Source organism: Hippopotamus amphibius, chromosome 6 (assembly GCF_030028045.1).
Source record: "Hippopotamus amphibius kiboko isolate mHipAmp2 chromosome 6, mHipAmp2.hap2, whole genome shotgun sequence".
Taxonomy (NCBI): Eukaryota; Metazoa; Chordata; class Mammalia; order Artiodactyla; family Hippopotamidae; genus Hippopotamus; species Hippopotamus amphibius.
The window spans coordinates 104173243-104196268 of NC_080191.1; the positions used below are offsets into that span (position 1 = coordinate 104173243).

At 41.3% G+C, this 23026-nt stretch overlaps 1 protein-coding gene across 16 annotated transcripts in view; it reads right to left on the reverse strand.

The window, feature by feature from the left end:
* The window catches only part of TBC1D5 (TBC1 domain family member 5), a 556466-nt gene that overhangs the window by 52055 nt on the left and 481385 nt on the right, over positions 1 to 23026 (reverse strand). For 15 of the 16 annotated variants that reach the window (XM_057739461.1, XM_057739464.1, XM_057739462.1 and 12 more), the window contains 2 exons: positions 19484 to 19746; positions 15481 to 15546 (listed from right to left, as the gene is read on the reverse strand). In XM_057739461.1, the coding sequence (XP_057595444.1) occupies positions 15481 to 15546; positions 19484 to 19746 (329 nt within the window). The remainder of the gene's footprint in view (positions 1 to 15480; positions 15547 to 19483; positions 19747 to 23026) is intronic. The other variant, XM_057739467.1, reaches the window with a different exon arrangement.

Here is a 23026-nt window from a genome sequence, read left to right on the forward strand (position 1 = left end):
CAATGGTCCAAGTGTGGTATACATATGAAAGACAAAAAAGTCCAATTTTCAGAAATCATAGGTTAAGTGACTGGACTTTCCCTCACTAATGGAATCATCCTTAATAAAAGAAGCCAGAAACGACTAAACGGCACATTATACTACTAACATAAAAAAAAAACCAAACTAAATCCTTCACCAGTTTTTCACAAGTGCCTCTTTCCTTTCCATTAATTGCAGAACAGATACGCCGCTATCCCCAGCCCACAGCAGAAGCACCTGACATGGGACAAGGTGCTAGCTCACAGGGCTGCATCCGAGATTGGTCCCCCGTCAGAGTGGGTGCATCTGTGGCTCCCTGCAGTGCCTTTTTCACTGAGAGGCTCTGGAGCCATGAAGCTTCCTCAGACAGGAGCAAGAGCTCTGGGAGCCCTGCGGGGAGGGTGGCATGGTGCAGAAGACGGGTGAACGGAACTGGCTGCAGCCAGACCGGCACAGGTGTGACTCATACAATGGAGGCATTTCTGGAAGGCTGTGATGGGGACTTAAGGACCTGGCGCAGCACCTGGTGTGTATTCATTCACTCACCCATTGTAACTAAGGACCTAGTAAGTGCCAGACACTTAGGGGCACAGGAAGACAGTGGAAACTAAAACGTCAAAAGTCCAGTCCCTCAAGGAGTTCAGTTTCTAGTGATGGGAGACAGACACAGACATTCATAACATTTATATAATTTTAGATGGTAGTCAACACTGTGGGAAGAACAAAGCAGGAAAGGGGATGGTCAGTGTGTGAGGAAGGTGTGCAGTTTGAGATGGGATGGTCAGGGAAGGCGTCACTGAGAACTGAGGTGCAGGTCATTTGGGCAAAAACTTGAAGATGGTAAAATACCAGCTTTGCAGTAATATGAAGGAAGCGCACGTGCCAAGGCCCCAAGCAGGACCTCGGTGGTTTCAGGGAACAGCAGAGTAGCGAGTGTGGCTAAAGCTAAGAACAGGGGGAGCAGATGAGGTCTGGGAGCCAGTGGGGCATCATGTCAGGTGGGGATCTGGAGATAATTTTGGTGCTTTTACTCTGAGAAGGGAAGCCGGTGGAAGCTGCTAGAGGATTTGAGCAAGGGAGTGACATAATTTGAGTCAATTTTCAAAGGATCCCTCTGACTGCTGCGTTGGGAATAGTTTAGGGGAGGGAGAGAGCAAAAAAAGTGGGGAAACACTTTTTGCCACTACAAAAATCGAAGTCAGCAGAATGATCATGGCTTGGTGGTGAGAAGCGGTCAGATTCTACACAAAACTGACTGGCTTTACCGACAAATCCATTAGGGGTATGAGGGGAAGAGAGGGGTGAAGTTTAACTCCAAATGTTCTAAAATTAGGTAGTGGTGCTACTGAGTATCTGTGAGTACACTAAAAATCACTGAATGGTACACAGAAAAAAGGTAAATTTGATGGCATATGAATTATACCTAATGAAGCCGTTATTTTCATAAAGTCAGTTTTTCACGTATGACTGCCGGCTAGAGACCTGCAGTAAAGGGCCGACCTGTCTCCACTGGACACAGGGCTCCTCTCCGAGCAACTCGGCCTCAGGGCTTCCTGCTGCACCTCCAGAACTTCCGTGAGGTCTGCATCACAGTCTGATGACACCCCCCGCCTCTCAGTTCTATTCCCTCCTCTTTCCCCTTCACAGATGTTAGTCTCCAATAAACCTTTGGTACTTCTAACTGTCTCAGGGTCTGGTTCCTGGAGAAGCCCATCTGCAGTGGGTGATGTCAGAGCTGAGCCTTGAAGAAGAGCAGAGGTGGTCCTGAGGTTGGGAAAGGAGGGGCAGCAGAGTCCCCAGCTTTAGAAGCATCTGATGCTGACTTCAGGGTCTAGACTGTCAAAGTGCCACCCGCACCTTCTCTTCTTCCCTCCTCTGCCTCCATCTGTCTCTCACCCACCTGCGGGCTCTAGGTCTTAACTTCCCTGGGCTATACTTCATGGCAGTGAGCTCAGCAGTAGAGGGTCCTAGAACCCTGGAGCTGAAAAAGACCTCAGGAACCACCTATTCATTTTCTCTTCTTAAAATTATGCCACTAATTTGTAAATACATTTTTACTGTAAATAGATTAAATGTGAAAATTGCCTTTATAAAAAAATAACATTCATTGAGATATAATTCATATACCATAAAGCTTACCTTTTAAAAGTATAATTCAGTGGTTTTAGTATATTCACAGAGGTTCTAATTTTAGAACATTGTGTCATCCAAAAAAGAAATCTTGTGCCCGGCCAATTAGCAGCTCCTCTCCATAGCCCCTGGCAAGCATTAATCTACTTCCTGTCTTTATGGTTCTGCCTTTTCTGCACGTTATATAGATGGAATTATACAGTATATGATCTTTGGTGACTGGCTTCTTTCAGTTGGCACAATGTTTTCAAGATACATTCATGCTGTAGCCTGTGTCAGTACTTCACTCCTTTTTATTGCCAAATAATATGCTATTGCATGGACACCATATTTTGCTTATCAGCTCGTCAGCTGTTGGACATTTAGCTTGTATCCATTTCTTGGCTATGAATAATGGTAATATAAACAGTCATGTATAACATTTTGTGTGGACATCTGTTTTCATTTCTCTTGGGTCAGTACCTATTAGTAAAACTGCTGGGTCAATACGGTAAGTCTATGTGTAACATTTTGAGAAGCTGCCAAACTAGTTGTGAAAATAGTGACACCATTTTAACATTTCCATCAGCATCGTATAAGGGTTCCAGTTTCTCTACATCCTTGTCAACACATAGTATGAAGTGGTATCTCATCATGGTTTTTATTTGCTTGTTACCAATGCAAACAACTAATAATGTTGAGTTCATGTCCTTATTAGACACTGGTACATCTTCTGTGGAGAAATGTCTATTCAAATCTTTTGTCCATTTTAAACATTTGTTATTTGTCTTTTTATTGTTGAGCTGTAAGGAGTCTTCATATATTCTGGGTACAAGTTCCTTTTCAGATATATGATTTGCAAAATTTCTCCCATTCTGTGCACTGTCTTTTCACTTTCTTAATGGTATCCTTTCAAGCCAAAAAGTTCTTAATTTTGATGAAGTACCATTTATCTATTTTTTCTTTTGTTGCTTGTGTTGTTGGTGTCATGTCTAAGAAGACATTGCCTCATCACAAAGGTTTACTCCTATATTTTCTTCTAAGAGGGTTATTGTTTTAGCTCTTGCATTTAAGTCTATGGTCCATTTTAATGCTAATTTTTGTATATAACATGTGGAAGCAGTTCAACTACGTTCTTTTTCATGCAGAGATCCAGTTTTCCCAGTACTATTTCTAGGAAAGACTATCATTTCCCCATTGAATGTACTTGGTACCCTTGCTGAAAATCAACTTACCACAAATGTAAGGGTTTATTTCTATGCTGTCAACTCTATTCCATGTATACACACATGCCTATCTTTATGACAGCACCACACTGTCTTGTTTACTACAGCTATTATTAAGTTTTGAAATCAAGGAGTCTGAGTTCTCCAATTTTGTTCTTTTTCAACACTGTTTTTACCAGTGGGGGGGGCGGAAATGCCATTTTTGCATTTCCAATTTTTCCCAAAAAGATATCCAAGATTTTGATAGTGATTGTGATGACTACGTAGATCAATTTGCGTAGTATTGCTATCTTAACAATATAAGATATAAACAAAACATTTATACTGTATTTTATATATTTTAAGGTAACCTACACAGTTACCTTTATCAGTGCTCTTTTTCTTTGTGCGGATTTGAATTAATTTATAATAACCTTTCATTTCAGCCCAAAGGACTCCATTTATTATATCTTATAGGGCAGCTTTGCTAGCATTGAATTCTGTTTTTGTTTATACGTGAGTGTCTTAATTTCTCCTTTCTTTATGAAGAATAGTTTTACTACATATAGAATTATTGAATATATCATCCTACTGCCTTCTGTGGACTCCATGATTTTTTTATGAGAAATCAGCTATTAATCTTATTGAGGTTCCCTTGTATACGATGAATCGATTTTCTCTTTCTGCTTTCAAGATTCTTTGTTGTTGGCTTTTAGCAGTTTGTCCATGATGTGTCTAGGTGTGGATCTCTTTGAGCTTACCTTGTTTGGAGTTAACTGAGCTTCTTGGATATACAGACTAATGTTTTTCATAAAGCTGTGGAATATTTCAGCCAGCATTTCTTTAGATATTCCTTCTGCACCTTTCTCCCTCTTCTCTCCTAGAATTCCCATCACCTGTCTGTTGGTATATTTGACGGTATTCTGGAAGTCTTTGGGACTCTGTTCATTTTCTTTCATTCTTTTGGCTTTCTGCTTTTCAGACCAGACTATCTCAACTGACATATCTTCAAGTTACGATTCTTTCTTCTGTTAGTTCAAATCTGCTATTGACCCTCTGTAGTGAAATATTCATTTTAGTTACTGTATTTCAATTTCAGAATGTCTATTTGATTCTTTAAGAAAAATTCCTATCTCTTTATTGATATTCCCTATTTGGTGAGACACTGGTCTCATACATTCCTTTAGATCTTCAGACAGCTTCCTTCTGCTTTTCCAAGATATTTAAAATAGCTGACTTAGTAGCTTACTGATCTAGTAAGCCAAGTAAGTACCTGCTTCCTCAGAGGCAGTTTGTATTGACTACTTTATTTCCTATAATATGGGCCACACTTTCCTGTTTCTTTATATGTCTCAGATTTTCTATTGAAAACTGGACATTTTAATGAAATAATGTGGCAACTCTGCAAATTAGATCGTACCCCAACCCCCAGGTTTGTTTTTCTTGCTTGTGTGTGTGACTTCCCTAAACTAATTCTGTAAAGTCTATACTCTTTGCTACTGAGTGCCCCTGAAGCCTCTGCTCGGTTAGCTTAGTGGTGAGTTAGGGGACAGAAATTTCCTTTCCTTAAATGCCTTGACCAGTAAGTCTCTGAGCCTCTGCTGCAGGCTCTGTGCAGGTGTGTTCAGACGTGCCTTCAGTACTCAGCAGGCAGTTCACAACTCTGCTCTACTCTTCATTCTTGCCTATGGAGAGCCGCAAGTTCATCCAGAGCTGACAGATTAAACCCTTCTTAAGTCTTCCCTGGGCATGTGCGTGATCCTGCATGTGTGGGGCCTTCTGCATCCCCAGGAACATGCTGGAGCTTTTCAAAACCCAGTGGACATCTCATTCCTTAGATTCTCCTTTTTAAGTTTTGTGCCTGCCTCTAATTTTCCTGTTAAGTTTCCGGTTAGCCTCTTGTTTGCTCCATCTCTGCCTTGGGCAGCTGTGATGTTAAGTAACTGCCACTGATTATTTTCAATGGATGCTCTGTGGATAGGGTTTCTCCCTTAGCAAGTTCCGATTAAAGTCCAATAAAGACAAGCCCTAAGAAAGAGGTTTTTTGAGGGAGCTTCTGGACAGGTCAACTAGTGACCGTTTACTGGGGATGGGACTTTTAGGGTGCTCCAAATTCATTCTTTATCCTCCAGTGGGTGGGAGGCTGTTGGTTATCAAAGGGTATGGCACAGCTAGGGAGAAGGAGTGGAAACGGAAAGTTAAAATGTTACAAAGCATGCTGTTATTATTGAGATTCAGCCATCTTTTTTCTTGAATACATGGTTCTCAAATTGACTCAATCCTTTGATTAATTTTCAGAGTTCTGAACAAGTTGATTTTGGCATTCCTGTCATTCTTCTTGTTACTTTTATGGAGAAACAGATTTTTCAGAGATCCTTATTCTGTTATTCCAAAAGTACATCCCTCTGTAGCTTGTTTTTTGGACTTTACTTGGTCATGAAAATTTGCCTTTGATTTATATAAAAATCTGCCTTACCCCTTTTAAAGAATGTGAAGAAAAGAATTTTGTAGCACTCCTGAATAGTTAGAATTTTTCTAATTTTTTGCCTTTACAAACAAAATGACAACACTCCAGAGAGGTACATCTTAGGTACAGCTGGCTCCTTCTATAAGATAAATTTATATACATGGAACTGCTATGTCTCATGGTATGTACAATTTTAAATTTAGATTCTAAATTGCCTTCTCCTAGGATTTCAACATATATACGTTGAAATCAACACACATATTTATATATAAGTATAAATGTAACATGATGTATTATATCTTTATTTATTTGGTTAATCTGATGTAAGGAGGACTTCATTATGCTAGCTTGAAGTTTCCTGATAACTAGTGAGGCTGAGTATCTTTTGAAAAATATCTCTTAACATATTAACGTGGGCCATCCAAATGTCCTCTGTGAATTGTCTCTGTTACTTTCATTTTTAAAAACTGATTTAGGGGACTTCCTCCTAAATTCTAGAACACAGCCCTTTGTGTATATGTGTGTGTATGTCTACATTTTCCTTTATGGTTTCTGTTTTTAGGGTCCTACTTAAGAAGGCATTTCTTACCCAAGATGATAAAGTGGGAAACAATTTAAGTGTTTACTATAAACCGAGGTTTTTCTTTTTCCTTTTATGAAAATTTTCTCTTTGTTTCTTGGAACTCTATTCCTTAGGAAGTTTTTATTGCCTTGGGGTGGTGGAAGATAAAGCTAAAACAAAAGAAATGTTTGCTCAGCTTTGAGTTTCAAATTACTTTTAAAAGTCCACAGAAAAAAACAAAATGTCAGAAGCCAAAGAATTTTGATTCACAAGAACGTGGCTTTTTTCACAAAATGAAATGAAAACACTTCCATCTTTTTCTAAGTTTACACACCTGAATTCATCTCTCCCTTCAAAATTCAGACCTTCCACCTATAACATTTTCTGAGCTGGTGGCTTTTTAAAGGTATTACTATGGCGGCTCTTTGGATTTTTTTCTATGTTAGTTCCTCTATTACAGTTTTCTACTTCTTCTTGGGTCAATTTTGATCATTCATATCTTCCCCCCAAAAGCCATAATATATGACAGGTACCATATGACCCCTATGCCCTTTAACCTCCAGAGCCTGTGAATATGCTACTTTACGTGGCAAACAGACTCTGCAGGTGAGATGGGACGAGTATCCTGGGTGATCATGGTGGGCTAGTGTGAACACGTGTCCTCACAGTGACACAGGAAGCAGAAGGAGTCAGAGCTGTGACTAAAGAAAAAGGAGGCAGTTGAAGCAGGCAAGGGAGCTGACCTGGTGGTGTTGGCTTTGAAGCAGGAGGAGGGAATGTGAGTCAGGGTGGACCCTCTAGAGCTGGGACTGGCCCTCAGCTGACAGCCAGCGAGGACACGGGGACCTTGGTTCTGCAATCACAAAGGGAGTGAATTCTACCAACAGCACAGCTGATTCTCCCCCAGAGCCTCCTGACACCATAGTTCTAGCTTGGTGAGACCTGAACCAGACTTCTGATGTACAGAACTCTCAAAATAGTGGGAAATTCTCATTATCATTTTTTGATTATTATACTCTACTTATCTCTAGACTCTGAACATTTGACATTATAGTTCAGATTCTGAGTTAACCTAAAATTCCAGGTAGATTCATTTAAATTTTATTATACTGCTGGAAAAAGAATTTTGTGGACTATAACAACTTTTCCCCCCATTTTTCTTCCAAAATGGAAAAAAAAAAATAGCATATGTTTCAAGTGCTCCAAGGCCCCATGTGGTTAGCAGATATCACACTGAACAGGGCAGGTACAAACCACTTAGTCCAAATTTCCAAAAGTTTTTCACAACACGCAGGCTGTTACATAAAGTCAACATCATGAGCTAATGACTTATCTAGGAGAAACCTTTGGGATGCCTGCTTTAATAACTCAGTTCATCAGTTATTTACTGTGTGAGAATAAGTATCCAGTTATCCAATTCAGAAAGAACTTGGAAGTGTCTTGTTCTCCCTAAGTTTCTTTTGTAGCTGTTATTCTCCTTAGCAAACCACCTTTTCAGAGATAACACTAAGTCAGCTCTTATCAGAATTTATTTCTGAATGATCAAGTTCCAAATTGGTGGTAGTCTTAATAAAGTACTACTTGGCCTATATCTCATATAAAAACCCTATACAAAATACATTTCCCCTCAGTTACAGAAATTAGCTAACATTTCTATGCCCTTTGGGAACACAAACACTTAGACCTTAAGAAGACAGAAGAAAGGACCCTCAGACTTCCCGCCCTTTCCAGGCCTCGCACACGGATCAGGACAACACAGGGTAAACGGATGAGACGTTTTATCACCCAGGCCTCACCCGCACAGCTCCTGAGCTGAGGAGTCAGGATGCTCAACATGCCTGTAGCCCATAAGTCGCACAGTGGTCCTGATACCCTATGAACCTTTTAAAGTTTTTAACTGAGAGGAACAACATTTTATTTCTTGTGCTGCACCAAAACTTGACACTCGTTCCTAGAGGACATGCTTACAATACACTGCTGCGGAGCCCGGCCTAGACTCCTGCTTCTGGACCAGACGCGGGGAGTATGGGCTGCTGACAGCTCTCAGGGCTTGCTCTCTGGAAACAGCCCCCACCTGAGGACAGCTGCTGTGCCCGAGATCATGCCCCTTCGCTGGGGAGTGACTGGTTTGGGCTGACAGAGGATAAAGGCGGGCCCCCTCACCTCAAGACAGACAAGTGAGGGGCCACCCCAGCCCCAGAAGGCCCAGCAGCAACTGCAAGGACGTTCACCCCTCCCTAAGCTCAGTGCTGCTTCTCTGACTCCCCAGGTATCGATCCTGAGGACACGCCCCCAAAAGCTTCCTACCCCAAATCCTCCAAAGTCCTGACCCAAGACAATTATTTACAATTATATGGCAAGGCATTCTTGAATATACTAAATACAAACCTATTCTCAAGCTACCTCAGGCATGCACAGACTTTCTTTCATAACCAAACATCAGGGAACAAGCCCTATGCAGACTGATCTTACAAAATGTCTCTAGAAACTCTGACCAGCGCCGAGGAAGGGGGGACGACCACGACAGGAGCTTGTGAGAGGCTCCTAAAATAGCTGCACAAGGTAAATACAGACTTGTGCATACACTGACGAACCTACAACCCCAGGTGATAAAAGCAAACACAGAAGTGTAAACAGCAGGACTCTGAAGCACAAAAGAGGGACCATCCAACCCTGTCTCAGGCCATCAGAGCCGTGAGCTAAATCTTAAAACCTGAAGAGTGGGGAGTGGTGGGGGTGGTGGCTCAGGGAAGGTCATTTTTTGGCAGAAAATACAGTGTTTACGAGGCAGTTAGGCTACTGGGAACGCCTAGCTCAGCAAAGCCTGATTAATCCTTTGGAGTTTCCTGTCATCCATATGGAATTGACAAAGACACCAATACCAGTGTAAATAAAATAGGATTAAGTCCAACAGAGTGCTTCTGTTTCACTGATGATTATGTCAATGGTTTTCTTGGGGTTGAGGGGGGTTGCGGGGGTGAGTGCGGGGGGAGGGGAGGGAATCAAATTCTTTCTAAAAGTTGCTGGTATCCCCAAAGGTGAGCTTGTTTCCTCTCTTGGTCCTCAAGCTCTGGGGGAGGGAAGGAAGAGGAAAGGTGTGGCACTAAAAATAGGGCCAGCCAGACCAAGAAGAGCAGCTTCTTCTCACACAAAGGAGTCTGGCCTTCCTCTTGTCAGTAAGGATGGGAGTTATTACAGATTTGAAGCAGGAAAGTAGCCCGGATTACAGGAGCTTGGCTGAACAAGGCATCTCCTGCACTGGCCCATGCAAGAGATTATAAGGGCTTCAACTAAAGCTGGGGTGGTAGATTCGAGAGATAGTTACAAAGCAGAATTCCTCAAACCAATACATGCTGAGTCAGACACACCTGGGCTGGAGTCTGAGCTCAGCTGATATCAAGCTGTGTGTCCCCTAAGTGGGGCACATGTGTAAAGGGTTCAGTGTGGCTCCCAGCATCTGCTACGCACTCGGCAGACCCAGACCATTACCAGAACGCTGAGCACTTCCAAATCCAGAGCAGGTGGGTTCACAGGCAGTCCTCTGGGCACAGGTCTGCCGGTGCTCTCCTGCTGGACGGTCCTTACACCAGCTGCACTGCACGGTGACCACCCACAGACTTGGGCTAACTGGCTCTGAGCCCAGAACCACCACATATGCCACACCTGGGAGTGCCTGCTGGCTCGGATGTACGCCCTGGTGTGAAATGTGTCTGCACAGGACAGGGATGTACCTTTTCCCAACATGTACAAAGGTACTCCTTGGACTAGATACAGCCATGTCTGGGTACATTAAAGCTCTCCTTCATTCTCGGTCTTTCCCTGAAACAGTCAGTAAAAGTTCTGGGTCCCATGTGCTACGTGTCGATGGAGGTTATCTGTCAAGAGCCTGGGTTGACTGAATGAGCTTCACAGGCATCAGTGGGGAGCCCTGACCACAGAGTGCCTGGGAGAGAGGAAAGGAGGCAGGGGAAGAATATTTATTAAGTTCCTACTATGCCCCATGCACAATATTTTCATGACTTTTCTCTTATTAAACTCAGTGGGAAACAAGAAGGGGTTGGGCTGTATTCCTGAATAGTTGGGCAGAACCCCCATAAACCTGAGGCCAGGTGGGGGATTTGGACACAGGACACCAAAGGCAAAATGTTCAGGAGGCTGGGACAACTGGCGGTCACTGGTGGGGGGCCTGGCTCAGAGGATTGGGAAAGGCAAAGCCTTTGGGAAGCCCGGTGCTGTGGCCACAGGAAGGGGGTTGCCTTGACATCACACAGAGACCCAGGAGAAGACAGGATGTAGCTGGCCCCTGCCTGGTGACACTGTGGTACCTCACAGCCCTGAGTGACAGACAGCAAGAGGGCTCAGGTCTGCTCGTTAAAAACATACATCTTGGTACCACAAGAGGGGAAAGGAAGCAGGCTGTACCTGCAGCCTCTGACACAGACCCGGTTCTAGCCCTGCCAGAGAGGTCGAGTGTTGCTGCATCCAGGGCTGGCGTGCAAACACGGGGCTTCAGATTGTCCGAAGTCATTGTTAAGCAAAGACAAGACAGAGGTGTTGAGTTGGTTCCTTTATCTATTCGATTCTGGAAACCAAAGAGACACCTGCGGAAAACACATAATGACGCCACCATCATAGCCACCCCTGAGGAGACAGCCCTCAAACCCTTACGATGGGGCACGTGGCCGCCCCTGAAGCAGCTGTTCTCTCTCTGTTGACAGATGAGAGGTTAAAGTAGCCTCCCTGGGCCATCCAGCAAGGCAATGATGGAGGAAGGAGGGAAGGTGGAAGGCGGGGCAGGGATCTAACCCAGGCCTGACTCCAGAGCCACACTGGGCAGAGATGCACACATCCTGCTCCCCGAAAAAGGGCTGCAGGAAACGTGACTTCCAATTAAAGGAACGTGGAATGAGGTCTTTTGATAGCAGAGGGCAAACTCTGACCTTGTTCTCAATCCAAAAACAACTCATTTATTCAATGTCTTCTGGAATAAGTGTTCCCAAAAGAGGCATTTTCTAGCTAAGTGATGCGTCCCCAAGTTTGTTTTACATATTCTATATTTCTCTGCCTTTTTAAAGCGATTATTTGAACATAATGGAACTACTTGTTTCACTTCAGGACTATCAGTTCTCAACAACACCCAGAAGGACCAATACTGGGTCATCTATGAGGATAACCTTTTAGTTCTGCAGCCTCCTCCCTCACCCTGGTGGGTAGGAGCAAGCTCTCTATCCTGATGTGGCTATGTCCTGCTCAAGTTGATTTGACTTCCCTCTTCTTTGTTCTACCCATTTGCTGCTTGTCACCCACACTGGGACATTTCTGTTAGTACTTTCACCTTGAAGGTACAGAGTGAAGTCATCTCCAGACACAAGCTGTTATCACATTAATGTGACTCGCGTGCTACTCCTCAGTTTAAAATCTACTTTTTTTTTTCCTAGAAGGAATTATAAGAAACTTAACAGTGGATACCCTTAGTGAGAGGGGCTGGCAGAAAGAAGTGGGAGGAGATAAGGGGGTTGTTTTATTTCCCATGTAATACCTTTAATTAATTGGGGATTGTCTAATATTATATGCACTTTAGTTTTACCCTAAGCATGTCAACAGTGGTTATCTGGGCAGAGAGATTTTTGATCTTTTTTCAACCTTTTTTATTAAAAAAAAAAACAAACCAACAACCTGATACATGCACGCCTATATTCATAACAGCACAATTTACAATAGCCAAGACATGGAAACAACCTAAATGTCCACCAACAGATAAATGGATAAAAAAGATGTGATACATATATAAAGTGGACTGCTCAGCCATAAAAAAGAATGAAATAATGCCATTTGCAGCAACCCGGATGGATCTAGAGATTATCACACTAAGTGAAGTCAGTCAGAAAGAGAAAGGCAAATACCATATGACTATCACTTATATGTGGAATCTAAAATATGACACAAATGAAGTTATCTAAGAAAACAGAAACAGACCCACGGACAAAGAGAAGAGACTTGTGGTTGCCAAGGTCGGGGTGGGGGAGGGGAGAGATGGATTGGGAGTTTGGGACTAGCAGATGCAAACTATTATACAAAGAATGGATAAACACAAGGTTCTATTGTATAGCACAGGGAACTAAATATCCTGTAATAAACCACAATGGAAAAGAAAAAAACAATCTGATAAATGTTATATAATGATATCTATGTGTGTACATTTACGTGTATACACTCATATCAGTAACACAAATACATACACACAAATATAAATTTTAAAATTGCCTCTAGCAATAATTTAAGAAATCTAAATTTCTTTCCTAAGGGCCCATTATATGATAATACTTATATACTTCTGTTGTTGGAAATTCTAAATTCTCTTTGGAAATAATGTCTGTGTATGTGTCTGTCTCCCCATATTTTAAAGTTTTTTAGTTTATGAATTAATAATTCCTAAGTATCTCTCGAAAAAAGTTTCTGGGGGAAGATGTACCATTTCCAAAAATAACTTTGAAGAAACTCTTTGAGTTGTCAAAAAATGAACTCTCCTGGGGCACATTTTTTTTATGATTGCAGCCTACACTGAGAAACATAAGATGGAACTTTCCAACACTTTTCCAAAAATTATTTATTGACCTAAATTGTGAGATCTCACTTTATATTCAGAATTTCCTTCAAAAAATTGAAACCCATATAATTATTGTGTTAAAAGGCAAAGACACAGATATGAAACCTCATGGGAAGAAAAGACTATTCACAATCAAAGAATCATTGACAATATTGATATTTACGTATTGAAATTTGTTCCACTGCTTTGAAAAAAAGACACTTGGGAAAGTCTAAATGATAGTTTTATTTCCCTGAAATGAAAAGTATATCTGCTCTTGTGGGTTTAGCACCTCTGATGACATTCTCCAACTTTTAATACTACTGACCCTATCAAGCAAAGATTGTTAGAAAGTTTTTTGTTGCCACCACTAACTATTTTGGTTTACTTCTACTTCCCCTTGCTTTCTGACACTCTGCAGGAAATGTGTTGAGGAAAACACACAGTGACTTCTCCAAATCCGGGTAGGTATCGTCTCACTGTCTCATCACAGATTGGATGCTGTTAATTGGGCCTCACGTCTCATTAAGCCACTGGACTCTTCCCTGTCAGACTGATACAGTCTCTGCTGGAGTAGGGCAGGCACAGGAATTTGGAACAGGTTATCAGAAAAAAAGCTGATTCCTGACTGTGTGGGCTTGCCTGGGTCATCTACAGCACTGGGGATGCTCTAGCAGCCTGCTAAAGCTGGAAGAAAGGCCAAGAGACGGATGAAAACAGAGCTCAGCACACAGTAGGCACTCAATGAGTACTTGTTGAATAAGTGAATGAGATGATTCTACTTCTATAACACAAGTTATTTGAACAAAATGATACAACCTCCTTCTTTAAGAGTCTATTTAAAAAGCGACATTGTTCACGTGGCTCCAGTCTGCAGGAAAACACGGACTGAGCAACAGCACAGAAGCAGAAGTCAGAACAGGCAAGCCAGCCTTCAGCGCTCTCTTTTAACAGGTATAAAACCGTGGGGCTTCCACACGCAGAGATATACTGTGCAGCAAACTCACGTTGGGATAACAAAACTCTGGTTAAAAAGTTGCTTGAGGGACTTCCCTGGTGGTCCAGTGGTCAGGACTCCACGCTTTCACTGCCAAGGGCACAGGTTGATCCCTGGTGAGGTACTAAGATCCTGAAAGCCACGTGGCATGGCCAAAAAAATTAAAAAAACGTTGCCTGGGGGGCTCAGATTTTAATTTTCGGAAACAAATTTAAATCCTACGAATTCTCACCCTATCGGAAGATCACATTAATATTCATTTAGGTTCAATAACTAATAAAGCTAAAGAGAAATCATCTGGAGGTGATTTGCCGCTTCTACTGGCCATGCGACTGCACCCTTTTTATTATACACATCTCTTCACTGACACCAAGAACAGTAAACAGCAGCTTTTCCTGGAATCCCCCAGCTTGAAAAACCCTAAAGGTCAGCTGGTTCAATTACCAGAACACAGCCAGAAATCGTACCTGTGAAACGCAGGACTATATATAGAAGGAGATCACACCCCTCTGTCACCACAGTATGTTTTTTAAAGACGGTAAGTCAACACACCACTGATTTCCTAATAACAATACATTATTTTCTGTTAATTTATTTAAAAAGCACAGATATTATGGAGACATATCATTATTAGAACAACATTTTAATACTAGCAGCATGGCTGTACTGTGTGGATATTTTAAATTAAGGAAGACATGATACAAATTTCAATTAATACTGCTATCTTTTTAGTCTGAATTTGAATGGAGGATTCTTGAAGTTAGTCTAGCCTTCCATTTAATACAGAATTCCTCTCTATAGCATATTTTTATCTAAAAGATTACATAATAAAAGATGAATGCAGCAACATTAAATATTTATATGTTTCTAAATTCCACAGGAGGTGCTGAATGTGGATTACTATTACTTTGTATTTCTAAAATAAACTTTTTCTAGATTTTGAACACACAGTTATGATATCTAAATATTATATTTTTATTTTAAATCATTGCCAGTTACTCTACATAGAGATTTGTCACACTGAACTTAAATTCTGTGAATACGATTCACAGTACAAAACCTGTACTTAAAAACATATTTCAAAATCAAGTTGTAATTCTTCTAGGTAAAATATAATAAGTACCTCTGGGTACATACAATAATATGCATACACACAGCATCGAAAATGTCTAAGAACTAACTTGTCACATCCTGTCACAGAGCACCTATGCACAACTAGAAGAACACCTCAGCAAGAGCTGCCAAATAAAACATGGTGTTAAAATAACCACAAAATCTAGAGTGATCGTATTTTGCAAGGAAAGAGGCTAGTGCAAACTTAATAAAAAACCCACATCTTAGCCAGGTTTGTTATCAACACATGACATGAGAGGGGACTTTTGTTCTAAACAACAGTGCCACTCAGTGGCTGAACGATGGAGTGAACCGATAAACAGCATGAAAGGAAGGTGGGCAAAAAGGAAAATGGAGTTTGGGAGGAGGCAATGACAGTACTGCAGGCAAAGAGATACTACGTTGCCATGGTAACTGTACCTGGGAGGTCAGTTAGGGTCTGGACAGGAACAGAAACCTGAGCATCGCTTCCTGTAACTACATCGCCTGGATTTCATAAGAAAAAATAATTAGATTTCATAAAGAGGAAAAAAATCAACTTTTCTTTCATATTTAATGCTGTAATACTTTTACTTATCAACCTAATTACGAAAAGTACAGTGAAACAGAAAATACAATGCAATCTTAGAAAAATTAATAAAAAATATTTTTTAAAGGAACTCATTTTTAAAAAGTGTTTCCTAAAAAGCTTTTGTGCATGTTTTTCTTAAGAAAAAAACAAGTTTCTACTAGTCTAAAGTATAGGAAACTTTAGCATCAAAAGACTTTGCTGAGCAGATTTCATTATGCTACAAATAACAGCATGATTTTATATTTTCTTATTTTTTTAAAATTCTTTATCCAAAAGTAAGTTATATGCCTTTATTAAGAAGTAAACATTCTTTTGAAATTGATTTTCTCCTGTAACAGACAAAATTTATTTTTAGCTGAACTTGAAACTAATTTCTTCAGTGATAAGATAAAGACCTAAACAAGTTCTAATTTCATATTAAGTATTGAAAAGATTTCATAAGTTCCCACATGCACTTATAAATGTCAACATGTAAAAATAAATCTGTGAACTACATACCCTTTAAACTTGATATACTTATTATAGGCGAGATTTCACTTACAAATTGGACCTCTAGTAAATGCTTAAAATAAAAAGTGTTCAAATTCAAAAAACAGACAAAGGAAAAGGGGGGGGGGGGAAAGGAGTGCCTTTTAAAAATACAGGAAAGAAAAGAAAATACTGCGAAGCACTGGAGGTACACAACCATTGAGAAGGAAGATTTTTTTGGTTCTTTGATTTTCTTCCCGGATGACAAGGTGCAACATGAACCAGTCACTGTCAACAGAGTCATCCCCTGGACAGATCAGCATCTGAAGCCCTGGGCTATTTTGAGATTAACAAGCTGAAAAACAAGCCTTCTTAAAAGGCACCATATTTTCTACGTATGATAACGTATGATTAACAGATTTGCTTTCCCTGTAGCTTTTACACAATAGTAAAAAAAATCAACTTTTGAATTATATAACAACCCTCAGTGCCTTGACCACTTGCAACAATTATGTTTAACAGCACAGCCAGCTCATCTGGAAATTTTTGGGTTGTAATTAGACCATTCCTATCAATTAACGGTACATGCATTTATATTCTCCTATAGCTGAAGCAAAATCTATAAATAGGTACAAACTCCAAACAAGGGATAAACAATTTTTAGCGGAACTTCTCAGGTCCTGAATTTTCATAATATAGTTAACTCTCTATTCACTGGTAAATGCTGTGCCTCATTTTTTGTACATTTGAAAATTTTCAATTTGATGCTTGCTACCCATTTCACTCTGCTGCTTCCAGATCACCTATTACTGTATATTTAGAGACTGAAGCTAATTTTAATATTGGATGTCACCAGGAAAATGACTGAAGCTCACCTGTGCTCCCTCAGGACCCCACCCCCTAACAAAGACAGCAACGGCAGAATGCATTTCAAGCAGCAGACACATGAAAGTTGGCTTTTCCATAGAACTCTTCCCCTATATAAGCACAGATAACTGAGAGTTAACTAACCTATAAAAATGCCATGAGGATTTTCATCTGGATAAATAACCACTTCTCAAAACAACTTTCAAACTTTCCAGCAGAGTACACTAAAAAAGGCACTGTGCTCACTCATTTCCAGGGCCAGGGGACACACCTGCAGGTCTGTGAGCATGACAGCTCAGCAGGACACTTGTGGGAGACACCAGCACAGAGAACCAGTGATGGAGAAGAGTTAACAAGTGTGTATTTTACCAAAGGAACTGGGAGCTGCGAGGCTCCCCGGGGATCCGTCCAAACCTCTTACTTCCAGGTGAGGAAAAGGGTCAGAAAGCTTTAGGATTCTGCCTGTGGTTCATCAGAGAGTGAGTGAAGGAAGGGGATCAACCTACCCTCGCGTCCACTGGTATAAACCTTTCTCCTTCCTTTTACTCTATTTTATTTAAAACTTTATGCAGGGAGGGGCATCAGCAGGATGATTTATCTTTACTAAGAAGGCAGACAAGCTTTCTGTAGGTTGACAGGACAAAAACAAACAGAAATAAAAAGGAGAGCTGGCAAACAACACCACTTTCGTTCAGCGCAGGGATCAGTTACACAATGCCCCAGTGACGCTCGTGTTCCAGATACTCTGCTTAAGTGCTCTGTTGTTTCCTTAGAACTGGGGACTTCGTTTTCATCAATTGTTCCATCCTCATGCACTTCCTTTCTCACTTACTGTGATATTAATACTTGACATTTCCTTAGAGACACAACTTTATATTTCTATAGTCATTTGGCTTGGTTCCTCAGAAAATTTAAGCTACGGCATTAAGAGATTCTCTGACTCATTTGCCTGCCATCAGTTAGAATTACTACTGACGACGGCTTGTTATCAAAGCAATATTGAAATCATATTTGTTTGGAACAATAAAACAGTACAATTAAGAAATATATAAAATAACATTCATTTCCGTCCTGGAAGTGGGCATGTCTCTTGGCATTAAAATACATTTACAATGTGTTAATGATCTGAAGTCTCCTTTCTTTAAATCATTTGTGCTAGTTCTACATTAAAAAAGAGAAGACCGTAATTTTAAATGAGATCTTCATATGTAAGGTAAATGGAATATTCTAATAGAAATTTAAATACTAATCACATAAAGTCTAAGACTTCATATAGGCGACAATAGAAAATATGATGAAACTAACAGAAGAACACAAACTTGTTATTGAATAACTCATGATTTTCTATCACTGGAGAAGAGTCCATTTAACTTATGTTTACCAGTTTAACTACCAATAGTTTAAATTTTTTAATAATTTTGGATGCAATGTTCTTAAACAGAGTATATGGAACATGGTTTAAGGTCTTACTGATTCAGTATTACTATTGTTAACACCGGTTATTGAACTTGGCTATGATCCAGGGACCCCTTTAAGGCACGGATGAGCCAGGGGTCAGGAGGGTATTTGCTCTGACACTAACTGACCACAGACTCTATGCTTTGTGAGGACTTAGGATCGATCTTTGTAGATTCTCTGCCATCATGTTACTATTTCTTGCTTCCCTAGTATAGACAGCAGAGTCCCACCACTAAAAATAAATGTTGCTGTTTCTAATCAGCTATGAGCAGACGTACTTAATTCACATGTCTTTGGAAATAAGGAGAAAGTAAGAGAAAAAGGTTCTGAGTAAGATCCTGAATGACTTTCTTATGAACAGAACACCTGAGGGAGATGAAGTACTGGAGAGGCGCTTACCTGAGTCCCAGCAGCAGGAGAGCCGCCGCCGGCAACCCCAGCAGCAGTGCACACGTGTCAGCTGAGACATCTGGATCTCATGCCCTCTGGTTCTAACTCTCAGCACAGGGACTCACACACTTACTGCCTGAGATATTCTGTTTGGCCTTTTTCCCTCTTTTGGGCTCTAGTGTGTGTTTCTTAGAGGTAAAGCAGTTGGAAGAGGGACTGCAAGCCTGGTGACCCGCTTCCTCCAACCAACTGCATGCATGAAAGCCATGACTAGTAGAGCCCAGGGTACCGGACCTTCCTATCTCAGATGCTCTTCTTGCCAGAATCATCACTCTACCAAGTCAGCAGAGATCTCGGTCAACTGACCTCAACCAAGTTCTGTGCTGTGACAGTTCACACCATACTCTGTGGGCATCGCCAGGACTCAAATGTGAGCAGACTAGGTATTAAATGTTAAAAAAGTACTTTAACAAATTACCTCATAAAATGTTCTTAAGAACAAGACAGTAGCTGATATTCCCATTTAAAAAGAATCTAATGTAACAGATTTTTAAAAATTAAGCTTTGCACTAGTTTCTCTTTCTAGGACAGTGACTCGCCACAGGCAGGTGAGGAAATCCAGGCCACCCCAGGAGTGTTTCCTTCAGATTTGCTGGTGTTTTCCCTTACCTCTGTTCAACTGCACTGGCATGCTTTCCGACTTCATCAGCCTCTGCTGCTGCTGCTGCTGCTGCTGCTGCAGAGGAGGCCTGGGGGCCTCTGCTAAGGTCCTGGTGGGAACCACGGCCGGGGAGGAGGCAGCGCCACTGCCTCCTGGTACAGGGCCACCCGCACCGCCTGGGGCTGTTGCCGGAGAAATCAACTTTCTTCCAAAATTAATCAGGCTGTTTGAGACCTTATTTATATTCAGGGGAGCGCCTTTGGCATTGGTCCTATAAAAAAAAAAAAATCAGGTGGGGAGACATTATTTAAATTAGAGGACAGCTCTATTTCACATACTCTGTTGACGTAAAAACATACCTTACCCGCTTTGAAAAAGGTCATTTACTATATCAGCTACACGAAGTAAAGCATGATAACTTCAAAGTGATCATACAATAATAAAACAACAAGATCCTTAAAGATGTGGCTTATGGAAAATAGTCGTTTTACTTTCCATTCATTCAGCAAACAAGGGTCTATTAGCACCAGCACGACAACTGTCCAAAACAGAGAGAGATCCTGGAGATTCTAGGCAAGAAATACATTCATCACATAATCACATAAAGAGATGTGTGACTAAAACCTGTGATGAGGGCTCTGAAGGAGAGGCACTGGATGGGGCAAGCCTGGGGTTCCCACAGAAGGGGGCACCTGGGAAGCCAGGCTGGGAACAGGTACCCCACAAACCCCGGCCTGCGGGAACAAGAAAACAGTTAATCTGATTTTGAAAAATAAATGTGTCTGAGAGCCACGAGTTCAACTCACAGAAGCACATCAAGGGTCTGGTCCATGAGAACTGCGTCCGCCCTCACCCCCCTCTAGCGCCCCCCGTTCCATACCCTCCTTCCCCACGACCCTGCTTTACGTGTCCTGACAGTGCTTTGCGTCATCTGACATACTACATCTTTTACTTATTTGGCTATTATTTGTCCACCTCCTCCATCCCCAGTGGAATAAAAGTTTCATGGAGACAAGGACTTTGGTCTCTCTGCCATGCTGCCATTGCCTAGCACATAATAGGTGCTCTATAAATTCTTGTTAAAAGGCAGCTGCGTCCACCTGTAGTCTAAGCCTCTTCACCTGTTACCATGCAGGAAGCATCCTGCTCCCACCACGGCCTGCCCCACCATGTGCGGGGATCCTGCCCGCTGTGACCTTCGGAGACTGCCGCTCCTGGATCCTCCTCTCCCGCGTCCCCTTTTTCTCCTCTCTACTGCATCTTTCCCATTAGTGTACAACCATGGCGCGTGCCTGTCTCCCAACTTCTCCTCTGAACCTTTATTCCTTCCTAGTTACCACCCTACTCCTTTCCCTCCTCACAACATGTCTTTTCAGAAAAGTATCTTGATATGCAACTCGTGCTTCTCCAGTTCTGGCCAACTAAGGGCTGGTGTGGCCTCCTTGCTATTGCTCTGAAACTGCCGCGCGAGGGCACCAGTGATTCCGCACTTACTTTGCTCCACGTCTCAGCAGCAGTCAACTCCCCTTCACACCCCCCTCCCTCTCAGACAGGTCCTCTCCTGGCAACCGGGGTTGGCCAGCACCCGTGTCTGGCAGGTAGAGGACACCAAGTCAATATTTGTTCAAAAGAATGCTTACTTCCCAAATGAGTCATCACCTTGAGTATCTCAGGGCTCTTACCTGAAAGACCAGTTATGATTACAAATTATTTTAGTTGTAGGAGGCAAAGTTTGTATTTTTATTGCCCAGTCATTAATAGAAGCTTATTTTCTGACCTTTAGCTTCTTTTTCATAAAAGTAGGAAACTGAGCACCAAGTCTGAGGGATCCACTTGTTATGATTTTAGTTACCTAGAATTTTGCCATCATTTCCTTCTCTCATATCTACCCGGCAGCACTTACGTGGTAATTCTCCTACTTTTTATATGACAGCTGTATCCTTGCCATTACCAGACAGAGTGCTACAACAGAACTGATCCAGAGTTATGTAGTAAAAAGCAAAGAACACTATGCTTCTTCCTTCCATAAAGTCTTTAATGGTCTAGCTAATATTATGGGCCAGGTATGGGAGACTTACATTGCTTCGGAGATTGGACGAGTCAAATTTAAAACCTGAAATTCAGCTTTATAAAAGAAAGAGCTACTCATTTACAATGCAGTGGATTATGAGAAAAATCTTTTTCAAATGGTTCATTTTGCATTGCTTCATCTTTAAAGAGCTAGGCTATTTAACGTCCTTCCAAAAATTATTGAAAATAATGTTTCCTAGTGGAGATAAGGATACATAGTGATGATGCACCACGCCCAACTTTCAGCTGCTTTCTAAGGAAGGAGAGCCTTCTCAATTTACAGACACTACAGCTTCACAACAGAGAAGGCACTCAATGCATGTTTATTGAGAAAAAGAATGAAAGACATGTAAAGAACTCAAATTCTGGGCTCAGGAGGCTTCACCCCTGGCACTGCGTTACTTAGCCTGTGTGTACCCCCCTTTCTCGTGAGTCACAGTGGAGAGGAGAGCTATTAGGATATCGAAGTTCTTCTGCATTTTAGTTTTGCTTGTTTGCAAGTCAAGATTCATAATTCACAGATATGAAGAAGTTATAATGTTGTTACCCTTTTTTATAAACAAAAATGTACTAGTCGAATTCCCATATTGCCAGTTCTAAAATTTATATGTTGATAAAAGTACTAGAAACTGCTAGAGCATCATCAAGAGACTATGGGTAATGCATCTTCATTACTACTAATACCCATGAAAAACATATAGTTCAAGCTCATGCCGGGTAATTTTTCATCTGAATAGCTCTTAAAAGAGGATGAGCACTGTTTTCCTTTTTTGAACATTTTTTGTTTTTAACCAATTTCCCCGTCATCCACTACCCATAGCTTCCAGAAGACTATTTTATTTTGAAAACAGCTATTGAAGGTGACTCTGTATTTTCAGATAGAAACAACTGTAACCCATGTACTTCCAGCCCAAGCATGCTAAGCACGCTGTCCACTGTTTGTGTTTCAGGCATGACAACTTTTACGACAAAGTCAGCTAAGAAAGATCTTAAATATTAGCAGCAGCAGTCTTCCCAAGACATACTAACCAATCTGCAACAATTATTATTGGCTATTAAATCACGTGTGCTAAATTAATGAAAATTAATGCAGTTGTCAAGAGATCTGATGGACAGTGAGGACTGGACTGGATTGGATTAAAGATGGGGGCACAATGTGTAAACAGTGTTAAATATACAAGACATTGGATATCAAATCTAATGAGTAACTAGTTCTGTGTAACCAAAGTCGTTCATGACTGCTGTCTACTACAAACTATTATTAAAAATAGTACCATCCAGGAGGGATTGTTTTGAAATTGTGCCAAGAACTTCCTTCTGGCACTTCAGTGGGTTAAATCAGTGGCAACTGAGGCACTTTCCTGAAGATCCACGAATCCTTTAAAATACCTGTACCAGAACCCAACCTGGCTTCACTGTTGGGCCCCTTCTGTTCCGTTTCTGAAATTCTGAAAGTGGGTACTCCTCCTGCCTCTTCTACC